The sequence below is a fragment of the Lepisosteus platostomus genome, chromosome 7 (genome assembly GCF_059453375.1).
Source record: "Lepisosteus platostomus isolate fLepPlt1 chromosome 7, fLepPlt1.hap1, whole genome shotgun sequence".
In the NCBI taxonomy this organism is placed as follows: domain Eukaryota; kingdom Metazoa; phylum Chordata; class Actinopteri; order Semionotiformes; family Lepisosteidae; genus Lepisosteus; species Lepisosteus platostomus.
The window spans coordinates 51,303,993-51,319,238 of NC_142617.1; the positions used below are offsets into that span (position 1 = coordinate 51,303,993).

Sequence of the window (15,246 nt, forward strand, 5' to 3'; positions counted from 1 at the left end):
GGTTACAGCAGGGCACAGAACGTGTGTGGTGCTGTACATGCGTCAAGTACAATAAATAATCAAGTTTCAGATACATGCAATCAAAATGATTAAAAACATACACAGATTGCATCAGGCCTAACAAGCCATTGATAAATGACTCAATACATTTTAAATCTAAAGCATTCATCACCGGGTTTCCAGCATTCATAGGAAGTTTTCAAGATGGCTTACAAGAAAAGAAAATTCTAATTAAAGCTTTGCTCTTTAGATTTTTTTAATTGTCATCTTCCTCTTAAGCTGGACAGTAAAGGTGTACAAATATGCTGTGCCCTATTCTGAAGCCTGAAGTCATATTTAGTGTGCTCCAAGCAATTTTAAATGACATTTATTTTAGTCAGGAAATAGATTTATAATCCCTTCCATTCAAAAACAGGCATTTAAACAAAATAAAATACGAGATGTGTAGTCCGATATGTCATTGGACCCCTTAACGATGAGCGTAACTTATTTTTAAAAGCAGATTGTGCTTTTGAAATGATACAACATAAGCATTAAAAAAACAAAACCTAAACAAGAACAAAGTGGTCCTGAGCCATTAACAGAAGGATCTGGATTACAAACCGCATCTCCCCATAACTGGAGCAGACAAGAGCGATGCATGTATACAAACGTGTCTGGGTTTGAACAGCCATTTACATTCAAACCTGTTGCTAAAAGCCGTCATTTTTTTTAAAAGAGAAAAGTGGGTCGCATGTGTTTGCCCTTGTATTCCTGCAGCACATTGTGAAGTAATGGAGCCTCAGCTGCTGGATTGTGGCTTTTAATGAAAAAGTGGACTATAGAAACAGGTACAATCCAGGCTCGTATTTCAGCTGGCTTTGTTATGTCTGACAATGAGGCAGGGCTGTTTGATTCTTACAGACTTGGTAAATGGCTCTCTGGAGCCTGCCCATCACCCAGCCTCGGGTATTAACTAGAACGGAGCGACCACGGGATCAATATGGTAATAAATCAGGGCAGCTCAGGGCTTTATTTCTGTTGATTCCCAGGTTAAAATTAAATTTAGACACAGTTGGCTTCTGTGCTGGGTTATGCAATCAGTTTGGTACGTTGTAGTTTGTTGTTTATGTACCGTTTTTCACATCACTGGTCAGTAATTCAGAGGTTCGTTTTTTTTTTTCATTCAATACAACCAAAGGTTGCTTTCAGTACAGCAGCGGGGAATTGATACATTGCCTTCACAGATGGATCCCTTTATGGCTTTACAAACAAAATCAGCAACAGCCATCAGTGGGGAACAGTTTTTCCACTGGCACTGTGCATTACTTCAGGAAAGGAAAGTTTGTGTCATGTGAGCTACAGTAGATAACCATCAGCCTTAAAGCATGAGTTCCCACAGTGACAAATCATCTGTTACAAACCGCAGACTTTCTCTATGCCAGACACAATTCAGATACAGTTCAGGTATGTTAAGCATAAATATATTTTGTTGAGCATATGAGAATTAGCCTAAATTCGCCTTAAATTAGCCTAAAGTTATTGAGCTGTTAAAATTGCGGGGATACCATAATATCATCTCAGTAGAACACCTCTTCTTTTATTCATTGTGATTCTGGGGAGAAAAATAATAACCTTGCAAATGCAAATATTAGTAGGTGCTTCAAGATGAAAAGTGTGTTCATTGGACAATATAATAAAATATATATGGACAATCCGGCATGGTGTATAGCTAATCGGTACTAAACCACTACAGCCTTTTCTTACAATCTTGCCCCTTTTAAACCCGCTAAGTTTTAATTATGCCATCGATGGGCACACCCCAGTCCCGTAACTCAGGTGAGCCAGGCAGCACTGGCCCGTGCACAGCTCTGACGGATTCTGAATTTGAGCTGTAATAAAACGCAGTTAAACCAGCAGAGAACAGGGGTCAGCCAGCAGACTCCATCAGTAGCCATTTGCATTTGATGGCTGCAGCGTTTAGGTTGACAAATAGGATCTATGACTAGACGAGGGCCACCTGGCAGTTAGTTATTAAGAACTCCTTCAATTGTGATTTATTTCCCTGCTCCTAAAGAGGGGGCATTGCTATTAAAATATTATTCAGAAATTAGCCCTGTTTTAGCATAAGGCCTTGACTGTGTGACCCCTTAATATCCTTATAATGATGCCATTTACCATGCGGATCTTGAGTCGCTCTCTTGCGAGTGTGTTGGAGAAAGCCAGTCTCCTTGCAGAATTCCTCCTGCTCCACACACTAACTCAGGTGAAGTGATGGAGTTGGGGTACAGGGACCACAGAGTCACAACGCCCTCCCCCACCTCACTGCTTTCAGATATTTATGACTTCATGGCTGTATTTTATTATCTATGGGGAGAAATTCCTTAAAATTCTGGCCTGCCAGCAGATTTGTGGGTCTTCTGTAAAGTTGTTTATTGAGGTGTTTATTTCAACCTTTGTTGTTCCTGTTGCCTGTTTGTTGCTTCATTATTACCTGGTATCAGAATTTACGTGTTAATCTGTCAAGTGTTGCACACATAATATCGTTAAGATGAATAGAATTAATTCAACTAAATACTAATAAATACTTTGTTTTACTTATGGCTTACCTTGTTCCATGTGGATAATTTCATTAGGAATAAAAGGTATGTATTTTTGTAAGTATTTTACTAAAAAGCTATTTAGAAAAGACTTCCACTTAAACAGTACTGTAGATCTTACTATTGCTACAACCTTCTCATTATGTTAACTACGCAAACCCTGGGAACCAAGTGTGCCCCATACTGCTTAAAGAATGTTAAGCAATACTTTAACTTCAGTGAGTAAAAGAAAAAAAAGCTTTGCTTTTTGACATATGCTTTATTGTTTAAAAATGATATTACTCTGTTTGAGCTTTGGGAAATAATGTAAATCCAACGACCAACCGATAGTATCATACTGCATGTTGAAGTTTTAATAGAAACTTCATAATCCCATGCTACTTGATTCGAACAGACTATAAAGAGTCCTGTGTCTTGAGCTGTGGTACTGAGCATCACGAAGGGATTGGGCAGGACATGGTAACAGCCATCACCCCCTGGTGTTTCCATAGGTATGGGCCATTGATCTGGACCTGTGCTACAGTGATCAACTTGCCATGACCCAGCTACTGCTGATGATGACCGGCGGACGTCTGGACTGCCGGGCAAGCTGTCTGGAGGTCCCCGCACCCCCAAGAGAAGTCCGTCCAGCACGGCGCCAGAGAGGGCCAGCAGCAGTGCAGGTGCTGTTGTCTTCATGCAGACAGCATCTCTCTTGCTACACTGCATCTCTCTTGCCTACAGAAAGTGTTTCTGAAGACTGGCTTCTCATCACCAGCTCAAATTAATTACGAATCATTACAGAGCCATTACCTTCTCCTGTGCGTAGCTGGGGTTAAACATGGAATGGCGTAATTACTGCTTATTACAGATAGGGGTCCCTCAGAAATGGTGAGGACTATACTTAATGAGGGCTTTGGGTTTATGTCTTTTAACACCCCCCTCCTCAAACCCAATTTCAAACGACATTACTTTTAAACGCCTGTATCGAAACACAAGTGGTACACCTAAACGTTGGGCATTGTTTAAAAAATTCCTAGAATGATGCTTAGGGGATGTATACACACACGCCAATTCTAATACAGAGAAGGTGGTGAGCTTGCAGTGCTCCAGGGAGGGGGGTGGGGGGCATGTAGTCATCAGCCACCATTCATTTTTGCAGTCGTTGTGGTGTGATTGGGATTGTCTGTAAGAAACACATGGTTACCTGGTTCGCTGGCAGGGTGATGAAGCTATGCATCCAAAAAAGCCATGTAGAAGGAAACACTGCAGAGCAATAAAGTGAAAGGGCTGCTGTGACTTAGAGATCTAGGTTCATCCAGATAGGAATAGGCACACAGTTTCATCCTAAAGTCTCCCCAGATTCCTTTTTTTTGAGTCATAACCTTTGGAGTTATTATTTTTCAAAGTATGATTTGTACCCATACCTCTTTTTTTAGGGAAGTGTGTGTGTTTCATGAAAAATGTTCAGCTGAGGAGGTTATTTTGCATGTTTTGAATTTTTTATTTGTGTTAAATACTACTATTACTGTAATTATATATTAACCCAGTCGGTTTATGGATGCAGAATACATTATCATCCTGATAGATGAGCCTAAATAATCAACACATTAATAATTCATACTGCAATTCATTATGCATGTGTATGCATACATTTAGTGGCCACAATAAGCACCTCATCAACCTGATGCCAGGCCTTAAACAATGGGACTTCATTATTAGTGGCAAACACAAGTTTACGCTTGTTAAGCTGCTACTTGTATTATTTTATCAAACATTCATTTAGCTTCAGCCTCATGCTGAAACACACCAGATTTCGCAGGCTCCTTCTTTTTTAAAGTTAATGGTTTGAGCAGTGGCGGTTATTAACACTATGAATATTACAAACATGATTAAATCCCAGCCAGACACTTTTATTGTTATGTAAGGACACCAAGTATGTCAACTTAAATGTGTCACGATGAAAACTAATTACGGGATGTCTCTGGAGAAAGAGACAATTTCTTTGGTTGTGTTTATTTATTTTTCAAAGCACACATGCTTATGATTCACTTCGGATGTACAGTAAGTATTGGAGCACTTTTGACATTAATGAGTATTTTACCGCATTTTACTGCCTCTTCTCTGGGTGGCATCCTGCCCCTACCAGTAGCTGTGTTCTCCTGACCCTTGATGAGAGTACTTTTGTACTGCGCGTAGGACTTTCTACTGCCTCACTAGGCCTATGTTTGTGTGTAAATTGATGTCCCCCCTTGTCTTTCTGCTTGTGTCTGTGGACTGTACTTTGCTGTGCTGTTAAGAGCCCTTTTGCAGATGAAGCAGTTGGAATTACTGTTCTCCAGCCTGGACTGTTTCTCGCTTCTTTCAGCTGTTCTGCTCACACTGTTCTGGATTGCAGGATTTCAGCCTATTCTGGTTAGAGGGCAGCTTTGCAAAAAATAAGGACTTCTAACTTAAAAACTAAAATCAGATCTAAATTGATGACAAGTGTTAAAAGCATCTTCCCAGAGGAAATCTCTCTATATTAGTGTTGATTTTTTACCCCACTAGGAAAGGGGTGAAAAGATTCTGCTTGTCCCCGGGGATCCCCTAGAGATCTGAGTGCCTGGTTGGAAATCAGCTGTGATCTGATGTGGCGGCTCAGGCATTAGGCAGTATCCTGTTGATCCAAGAACCTCATCAGACTGGGTGAGGACAGAAGAAAGGAGAGAAATGACAATGCCCTGTTCCTACTTTTCCTTGGCTAGCCGGCCCCGGTGACCAGCCGCTACGCCGTGATGAGCAGCCGGCTGCGGCACACCAACTTGTCCATGGTGCACTACAGCGTGTTCTTCCAGATGTGCAAGGCGCAGGGCGTGGGCTTCGACATTAAGGTAACGGCTCCACTCTGCCCTCTCGCTGTGGAAAGACAGCACTTACCTGGCAGCCGCCATTAATTATTGACTGGGACGCAAGTTTCAAACAGCCACCTGGCTCAGACTCCCTCTCTCCTTATCTGTTGGATAAATATTTCATCAAACATGCACGCTACCCGACACTCCCCTGACGGCTTCACACAACTTTGGCATCTGTTTTGGACTCTGATACACAGGCTGGCTGGCAGAGGTCACCGGGCTGTCCTCTGTTAGCCTTGTATGCTCCCAGCTTTCCTTCACTGGGCTTTAAGGTTACCACCACCATAGGGCTGAAGCCTGATGACTGTTTAATCGGTACAGTTCCATTAAACAATGGTAAGGTTCCATTCTTATTTAGATTCACTGTCTGTTTTAGCTGAGATACACATACAGTACATCCACCCGTATAAAGGTATAAAAAACATATGCATGTATTCCTGTAAAGAGGGACAAACTCTGTTCGGCGTCACAATATGTCAAATAAAACATCTAATTTCATTTCACGTTATTGTTCTCCAGGAAAGGCAAGGAAGCCTGTTTGTCCTGCACGACAGCAGTCGGAGATACAGTTTGGGGATGTTGTGAGTACTCCCTCTGTGTCACATCCAGTCAGTAGTGAACACTGAAACACAGGGATGTTTTGTTACCCATCATCCACTGTGGGCTTCAGAAACAAATGCAAGGGCAACAGGCAGAAACATGACCATTTTTAATGGGAGGGAATTGGGGGAATAAATTACCAGTAACTGGTGCTAGATGTGCTGCATGCTGTTGATACCCTCCTTTTTAACTAGTGTTACAAACACCCTAAAAATGTACAGACACGAAACTGACACGCTGAACTTTTGAAGTCTTGTCTATTATTAGAGTTAATCCCTTAATAGTTACATTTGTGTCTCAAAAATATTTCCTCTTGGTCGGCAAGACAAAAACTTTGTTGATGAGCAATACAGTGACATCCATCATCTTTGGAAAGCAGCGCTTTTCCCTGACATCACGCCTCTTTGTGCCACAAGAGGTCTTGTACTGTCGGGACGAATAACATGTGACAGAAAAGAAGTCACAATTCCACCTGTCTGTGTTTCTGGAGCAGTAACTAGAATGGCAGCAGTGGCCCTGTTTCTCTCTGCCTGTACAGGAGCAGTTAGACTGTCAGGCAGCCGGAGAGACTGTGCACCCCTGACCTCTCACAGAGTGCAGTCTCTGTTGTTTGTTGTTTGCTATGGCCTCTTCCAGTGGTGCATGATACTCATTAGAATCCACAAAATTTATCTTTCCAAGAAATCCATGTGGAGGTCTAAGCAGGGAAATGAAATGCTAACTGGTGTCCGATCGTATTTGCGGACTACTTGCAGGCTGAGTGAACCCCATTGGTATGCCGTGCTGAGTTGATTAATAAAAGATATTTATTACACAAATCCTTATGTTGACAAGTTAAAATACTACCTCATCTTTCATCTCTCCCCAAAGATTGCTGCTTTCTCAGGTTGAAAATACTCATTAAATTGCTCCAGCGCTGCTGTCCAAACGAGGGGGTGATTGTTTTTTAAGCACGCAGGGGGAATCATTAGTAAACTCGTTTGTTTGGTATCATTAACAGAACAATCGCTGAAGATCTCCAGGGAGCCCTCCTGACCTTTGCTCGGAATCTCTCTGTCATTCATCAGGAAATATCAGCCCCCAATATGCAAGGCCAGACCAATTTTAAGGTAAGGCGTTAATTGACTAACGATTGCTGTTCTTCTTTTTATGATCTACAAAAACCTTGGATTATGCAGTTTGGCTACAGGCTATCTCTCTATCTCTGTCTAATCAGGGAACTAGGAAATGTGTCTTCTATTAATTCTTTGCATGTTATTTTCCTTGATATGTATACAATACACATATGATCAACATAACAAGATAATAAGTGCATTGTATTCATGGAATTGATTCTTTTCAATTATCTTTTCTGTTTTCCATGATGGACGCTCACATTATGATAAATATGGTACACAGAAAGAACAAACATTGAAGCAATAAGGCAAATAATGTGCTCTGGTCTTTGAGTCAGTGGAAACTTACAGATCTCACAGTGGCAAGGGGTCTTATTGAAGTGGTAAACTGGGACACTAGAAACTTTTTTATCTCTCAGTTTTGCCAGAGAGCAAAACTGAGCAAATTATTGTTTTAGTCATTAAATATTTTGCTTGGTCGTTGTGCCCCACACAGTGTCACTTTTTCACCTTAATATCAGCTCAGTTATCACTTCTTACTGATCAGGATAGTCTTGCACTCTCCACAAACACACCAGTAAGAGAATCTCTTTTGGTAATGAGAGACAATTAGTAATTCAGCAGTCAGCGAGGTAATTAAGCAGTGTGTTGTGTTGGGCTGAAGAGTGCATTTGCTTGTTTAGCACTGCAAGGTGGCAAGTATGCAGTTTCCTCTGACTGCATGCTCAGAGCCCCTTGGCATGTTATTTATTGGGTGGTGCAGCGTTAACAGAGCTCATGTCAAGGTCCAGCAACAACTTCTCTCTGAAGACGGGGGTCTGTAAATCATGAGCTGGCTGGGCTGAAAGGGTCAAGAATGGGACAGCTTTTCTCTTTTATGAACTGCTAGTTATTCTGATGAAGAAATACAAGTAAAAAAAACTCGGTAATAAAATGAAAATAAAGAAGTGAGAACTCTGACCTTCTAGAGCTGCGCGGTACCTACTCTTTTCTCTGATAAGATCCCATGGACACTGTACAGTATAGGGTATCCCACAGTGTGATGAGTTATGATCAAGGGCAGACTGGAAGAGAAACTGCTACTGAGAACTGGAAAGCCATCTTTTTTTTGTGTTCAGAACAGTTTGTTCAAAGTGTATTTCCATACTTCCTTGCAAATAACTGAAAAAAAAATGTAGTTCAGTAGTCGCTTGCATGTTTTATTTTGATGTTTGAATGATGCTAGAACAGCTCATGCACTTGACCAAGACTGGATTAACACTAGGTCCCTGAAAAGTAAAACAAAAAGCACATTTCAGCTACAGACCCTTGTTCAGGGCTGTTAGAGGGAGAGGTACACCTGAAGAAAATGCCACAGCTGAAACATCGTGTTTAAAGGTTTTTTCTTTTCACTTTTCAGCGTGGAATTAATGTCTACTTTCTATATACGTGTTTGTCAGGTCTTTTTTTTCATGTGTGTGATGGTTTATTAACATAGAAGCAGGGGGCCAAACGACGTCTTAATCAGGCCCTGCCGGTGACAACAAAAACTCTGCTCGTGTGTCGCTGTCTCCTGAGTCATGTGCTGCCTCCAACTGTCCAGTCCAGCTCAATTACAATTGGTCGAAATTGTGGTTCACTTACCCTCAGAAATGAACTAGGAAATGGAGGCCTAGTTTTGTTTCTTTAGGAAACTGCAATAACAAGTTAGAGACAAACCTTTATAATGTTTATCACAAAACAGTTTTTAAATACAGCGCCCTCAGTAAGGCACAGGAACTGAAGTACTGATCACAAGCATCCTCACACCGTAAATGAGTCTAATTTTATAGCATACATACTCCTGAGCTGTTATGCAAAGAATTCTGTTTTGCCTGTAACCAGGTCATGGTGCAAAAAATGTGTTGCTTGATTAACCTCCTTTCCCCTGGTGAGGCGTGACCTACAAGATGTGACCGAACATGGCGAGCGCTGCAGCGATGTGGAGCGTACGATTTGGAGCTTACAGGCGGCGGGTGGGCAGCAGGGGCAAGGGGGCGTGGTTGTTGTCAGTGCCACCGCAGGTACTGTCACTGCCTTGCGCTGACTGCCGCGTGGTCTGTCCTGAAGGAGCTCATTCGGGACATCGAAGGCATCCTGGGCGTGACGGTGGAGAACCAGGCCTCGTCATCGCCGGGAGAAGACAGCTCAGCGTCGTAGAGCCCCTCCGCCCATCAGGCTGAGACAGCATGTGGGCGCGACAGCAGAAGACTACATGCAGCTTCTCTTTGGAAGCACAATTGTGCGTGTTGCAAAACTTGTGGAACAATTCACAACACTTGCCAATGCTTATAAAGTTGTTTTTTTTACAGAGGCGCAGATTTGTAATAACATATCTGTATGTATTTGCATGACAGTTTTATACCAGAAGATGCATTTATTATGTAATATATTTTCTTCCTAGTGGAAAGGAAATGCACACTGGGATATTAGTACATGTTATTTTCCAGATTTTTCTCATTTTGATTCATATCTCATTGTACTGTATATGCTTTTAGTTTCATACTGTAGTCTTTAATTATTTCCTTCACAAAACGTGATACAAAGATCGAAATTAAGAGCTTGTTTATTCACTTTTGTATGATTCACTGCATAATGAAATAATCCACAATCCTATAATTCATAAAACATGGTTTTGAAACATCTGCAGCATTCATAAAACTGCTCTGAGTACTTGTGCATATCTATACAGTAAAATTGCTATTTGTTTACAGTGAAATGTAGTGTAAAAGTGCAATTTTTCACTTATCCCATTAGAAATAGGACAAATGGATTTCAAAGAAACAATAGGCAACTTTCTTTTTTTAATAAAAAGTCAACTTTTTATCTTCAGTAACATATAATCCCAGGAGCTGTGTAGCACTGTGTGGTATGTGATCCTAGCAGATACACAGTGCTGACAGTGATCTGCGAGTCAGGTGTCATTATTGCTTGACTCCTGGTGTTTGATAGTGTGCGTGGAAAAACATGTACAGCAGCTTTTCTGAAAACTACCAAAGGACTTCATAAAGGCTCTACATATCAGGCAATAACATCATGAGAATGCACGTGTTAAATTAATGCATCTATTCTAGAAGACATCCATTTACCTCTAGGAGCACAGCTGTCTTTATCTCATGGTCTATCCAAGATGTATGCCCGCTAGCAACATTTAAATATAATACAACACGTACAAAGATAAATAATAACAAATGAAAGAAAAAATACGAGGATCTGGGAAATATGGTTTGGCAAGAACAAGGATATGAATTACAACCCCTTCTCCCTAGATACTGTACTAGACTGTCTCACACTTAAGCCTGCTGCCTCCATCACTAATTTACTATTGCAATGTTGTAAAGTAATAACATGTGTATCTTTCAATGTGACATCTTAGACGAGCCACACTTAGGCAATAAAAGTAAATAATTTTATGTGTGAGAGGTATGCAGTCATTTTAAAGTCTAGAATCCTAGGCTAGACACTGTCAAAATTGTGCGGTATATTAATATCATAGCACAAGTGCCTATTCAATGGAATTTTCGCGACACACGTCATTAACTCCAGGCGCCATTCAGAATGATTTCACCTTTTATCTATCACATTCACGTCTAAAACCATTGACGTTGCCATTGAACAATAAATGGTTTGTGAAAATGTGCTGTTGGATTTGCTGTGCACCTAATTCACCGTGCCCTTTAACTTGAAGAACGAGGCTAGTAACTGCGTTTCAGCTCCGCAAGATTGTGAAGGAATCCGAAACCCAAATTCGCAGACTACTTTCTCAGCCCAGGAACGGAAAATAACGAGTCCAAGTTTCTCACCGGAACAGAAGAGTGACGGGCATATCAAATGGGTGAGTGAAGAGAATAGAATGTTTAAAAAAGGAGTAGCAGAGTTGAGATTTCTGAAACACGATAAGTAAATATACTCATTTAAGCTGCCAGTTCACCCGAGGAGTATGACATAATGCCAGGGCTGTTTGTAACTGTTTCGAAGAAAGGCACGTTCAACCTGTGTGTGATTTATAATTGGTGAAATTAAACGCGAAGAGTCATAGGTGGTGCTTGTAATTTTCGAGCACTCACTGTTTTTTTTTACAATGCGATTCTTGTATTACTGTCAGCATATATGTGAATTAAAGTGAAAACTGAGCGCTTTAAGCTCCTTAAACGATTGCTTCGTGTCATTCAGAATGCGTACAGTAGGTGGTGGTTGACAAGAGTACCATATATTTAGGGTTTTTGAATAGCTGCACTGAAGACTCCTGATACTCGGTATAGCTCAGAATACATGAATACATGAAAATTGTCGTGTTCCCCGATCAGTAAATTTCATAGCAGTTCAGAAATTCAGAAAACAAGCACTGTTGCTTTTAAAGCTTTTAAAACTTCTTGTTTGGGGTTTCCTTGCCAGCACAGGGAATCTGGTGTTTTTCGTACGTTTTGAGTGCATAAAATACTTTAATACTGATTTGCATGAAAGTTTATAAACGCTCATTGAAGTATAGGATATTATGCCATAATTGTGTGCCCATGTATATCAGATTCATGAGCCAGGAAGTTGTGTGTTAAGTACATAAATACCTGGTTTGTTATATCCTAGGTTTTTATTATTGCTTTACTGACTGCCCCTCTTGTAGCAATGACGGAGGTTCTCCGCCAGATCCATGGGGTATTCCTGAAAGTCCTGCTGTTCCCAAGCACATGGAGAGGAGCTGTGCCTCGACCCCCAGCCTCAGAAGTCCTGACCTTCCACCTGGCTCAACGCCAGCTGCCCCACTGGACCTCCTTCTGTGTCCCCTACCGCTCGGTCACCAACGATCAGTTCGGCCTCTCGCACTTTAACTGGGCTGTGCAGGGCGCCAACTATCACGTCTTGAGGACCGGCTGTTTCCCTTTCATCAAGTACCACTGCTCCAGAGCGCCCCCACAGGACCTCTCCCTGCAGAACACCTTCTTCACAGTGCTGAAGGTCATGAACTTAGGTGAGAGGGGCAGCTGCAGAGATGGTGTAGATGTGAGTCCCTTCATGCGTCCTCACCTCATTTTGGCTGAATAATAAAACCGTATCCTCCAGTCCACTTGGGATGACAAGGCCCACTTTGTGACAGGGTCAAAAATGCATCATGTTTTTAGGGCTTCAGTTGAAGAACATTAGTGGATGTCTCTAAATGTCCTACTATAAGTGTCTTTGTGAACGACTTCTCTCAAAGGGGTGATAATGTTTGCAAAATACTGCAAATCAATAACGAGGACTGGTTTAGCTGTGTAATGGTGAATGAGCCTGTAGAGATTAGGCCCCTCTAGAGGAGTTTGAGTTAAAAAAGAAATGAGCGAATACCATTGAAAGACTCCATTGTGGCCAGTTGCATGAGCTTGGCATTCACATTTCTGAAGCTACCTTACATATCCGTCTTCTTGAAAGAATTTCATTCTGTCTGAAGACCTTTAAAGACACATACGGGTTTGTGCACACAGTTGTTTGTGGATTTCAGGATAAAATGTGATGCAACCCTTCAATGCTGTTAAAACGCAAGGCCTATCCAGTCGTGAAATTCTTCACGTCTCATCACCTGTCAGATGTGCCACACAGCCTCTGTACCGCTCACATGGCACTGCCCTTGTCTTCGCCAGGAATCCCTACTCTGGCCTACGGCCTGGGGTCGTGGATGCTGGTGGGAGCAACAGAGACTGTCCAGACCAGCACTGGGCCAGTCAAGGTCTACTTTCTGTACAAAGAAGAGGAGGGAGCGCGCTTTTAGTGTTTCTCCTGCAGGTACAGTGGGAAAGAGAGGCCCTAAATTGTGTATTAGAAGAATACTGTATATTTCAACTAGTTTTAATAATAAAATGTATTTATCAGAACATGTCTTTTTTATTTTCATTGGGTCACATCCTGACAGATATTTTGTTGACAGAATTTTCCTTTTTATTTGTGCTGGTAGTATGGTTTTCTAACAGGGGTCACCAGCAATCCAACTGAAATACTTTGAAAGTTAAAACTGAAAAAATAAAAAACAGAAATAGAAATTGGGGTAGTGCAGTGGTTAACATTGTTGCCTTGCAGTGCTGGAATACCGGTTTCAGTTCCTGGGGTGCTATCTGTGTGGAGTTTGTATGTTTTCCCCATGTTCAGGTGGAGTTTCCTCAAGGTGCTCGTTTCCTACCAAAGACATGCTGGTAGTTAATTGTCTTGTGGGAGAATTGGCCCTGGCGTGAGTGTGTATGTGTCTTTGTGTGCTCTGAGATTGACTGGCGTTGCTTGCTGGGATAGGCTGACTCCCCTGTGACCCAGAATAGGATAAAGCTGTGAGGAAATGGATGGATGGACAATAGAAACTGGAAAATTCAGAACAAGTAAAAAGTCCCTCATGTATTCTTGTTTCTTGTTTCTGTGCTAAGGCAGGATGTTAAATAACTGCAGCTCATATGTTTAAAGTCAAATAGTGCTCACTCACTGCCAAGCAGACTGTCAATAGTGAGCGAGGAAGCAGGCGCGCATTTACGGCTGATAAAATGGTTTTTAATTACCAGACAGTGAATATGGCCTTCCTTCAGAACCCCCCTGCACCTCCGCCCGCAGCCTGGCCCAGTGGCTTTGATTTCTGATAATGCGCCTTGCTGACTTGGCATACCTGTTACTCAGTCCAGACAGGCTCGCCAGCCTCTGACCACGGGGCCCACAGAGATGGCTTTTGACAAACTGCTCTATTGATCGCCACCCTCCTTCCCTTTAGTGCTGTGCTGCTGGAAGCATTAATCCTGGCTCTTGATTTCCTTGCCTAGCTCTCTTTCTCCCTCTCTGCAACAATTAGGAAAAAGTAATAATTTCTTGTGTTACATGGAAATCAATGGACCTCGTGATCCCCCAACATTGATTGTCCTGGAGGATGAGCCGGGAGTGGGACAGGTCAGAGGTGAGGCATGGAGGCCCTGTCCCTGGGCCCAGTACAGGGAGATGAGATGTGTTGGTTGCAGGTGAAGTGGTTCAGTAAGTGTGAGCTTTGAGGAGGGTGTTGCTGAAGGGGGCTGGCTTGGTATTCTGCTTTGCAAGCTCTCTGAAATTGTAGGTCCCTTGAAACTCTACTCATGTTTTTCCTTGAACGTGCATCAGGCCAATAGGCATCACAGAAAAAAAATGAATGAGTCCATGCATTTTTCCTTGACTTGCAGTGATGACAGGACTGCGTCACCAATCTGAATTTGATAACCACTCCATTGAGATCAGTAGCAGATTTTGAGGAGCTTCGCAGATTGAGTGGAATCAGCTGACCCCATTGCACCAGGACACCAATACTTAAGGCAGTATCCTCTTCCCTGAAGGCACTCTACTGATATTTACAGTATAGGGGCTTCTGTACATCAACAGGTTTTCCTCAGGTTAAGTAGGGGTCTGGTTTGACAGTCCATTGTGAAGGATCCTCCTAATGGATGTCTGGGTTTCAGTAGGAAGCAGCAAAGGAGAAAAATGAGGGAAGGAGTAAATTCAGTCAGCAAGTAAGCCAAGAAAGCTCCCTTCAATCCATTTTCTAACTGCTTCTTGCAATTCAATCACCCATTTATCAATAATACTTTGTTCAGACCGTCTTTCGGATGAGACTATAAACCGAGGTCCTGACTCTCAATGGTCATTAAAGATCCCCGGGATCTTTTCTCGATAAGAGTAGGGAGTTATCCCGGTGTCCAGGCCAAATTCCCCACCCTACCGCCCTTTACCGTGGCCTCCAAATTGTCCCCATGTCTGATTGGCTTGCACTTGCCCTACGATGGGCTGGCGCCTGTCCAGGGTGAACCCTGCCTTGCGCTCATTGCTTGCCAGGTAGGCTCCGGCTTCCCGCGACACCGTATGGTATAAAGCGGTTCGGTGTTCAGAGCCTTTCATATTACAATCATGAACCCATAGCACTTCAGTGATGACAGAATAAATATCAAGTACTTTATAATCTGGGGTCTGGGCACATTGGTGGAATCTGTCCATTGCTTGATGGAAGCATTCATAGAAATGTTGAGATGCTGTGACGTTTTTCCGTGTGTGACTGCAGAGGCACGGGCCCCGAGGAAGATGCCTACGTTGCGCGAC

General features: G+C 42.3%; 2 protein-coding genes across 6 annotated transcripts in view; both read left to right on the forward strand.

The window, feature by feature from the left end:
* Positions 1–9,904, forward strand: part of iqch (IQ motif containing H) — a 37,426-nt gene extending 27,522 nt beyond the window's left edge. For 3 of the 5 annotated variants that reach the window (XM_088641088.1, XM_088641087.1, XM_088641089.1), the window contains exons 17-21: positions 3,071–3,241; positions 5,306–5,431; positions 5,972–6,033; positions 7,053–7,161; positions 9,256–9,904. In XM_088641088.1, the coding sequence (XP_088497214.1) occupies positions 3,071–3,241; positions 5,306–5,431; positions 5,972–6,033; positions 7,053–7,161; positions 9,256–9,345 (558 nt within the window). In that variant the 3' untranslated portion in view covers positions 9,346–9,904. The other 2 variants (XR_015940325.1, XM_088641090.1) reach the window with 2 other exon arrangements.
* A 1,121-nt stretch (positions 9,905–11,025) lies between these two features.
* On the forward strand, positions 11,026–13,031 carry c7h15orf61 (chromosome 7 C15orf61 homolog). The gene is made up of 3 exons (XM_088641098.1): positions 11,026–11,167; positions 11,807–12,151; positions 12,801–13,031. The coding sequence occupies exons 1-3, from the start codon at positions 11,134–11,136 to the stop codon at positions 12,926–12,928; spliced, it is 507 nt and encodes a 168-aa protein (XP_088497224.1). The 5' UTR covers positions 11,026–11,133; the 3' UTR covers positions 12,929–13,031.
* Positions 13,032–15,246: the final 2,215 nt, after the last annotated feature.

What these genes read in the sequence shown, in the direction of transcription:
- c7h15orf61 (XM_088641098.1), top strand. Translation starts at nt 11,134, where the DNA reads ATGCCAGGGCTGTTTGTAACTGTTTCGAAGAAAG. An exon ending in TGTAACTGTTTCGAAGAAAG is followed by an intron (nt 11,168 to 11,806) that starts GCACGTTCAACC and finishes CCCCTCTTGTAG; the next exon opens with CAATGACGGAGGTTCTCCGC. An exon ending in GCTGAAGGTCATGAACTTAG is followed by an intron (nt 12,152 to 12,800) that starts GTGAGAGGGGCA and finishes TGTCTTCGCCAG; the next exon opens with GAATCCCTACTCTGGCCTAC.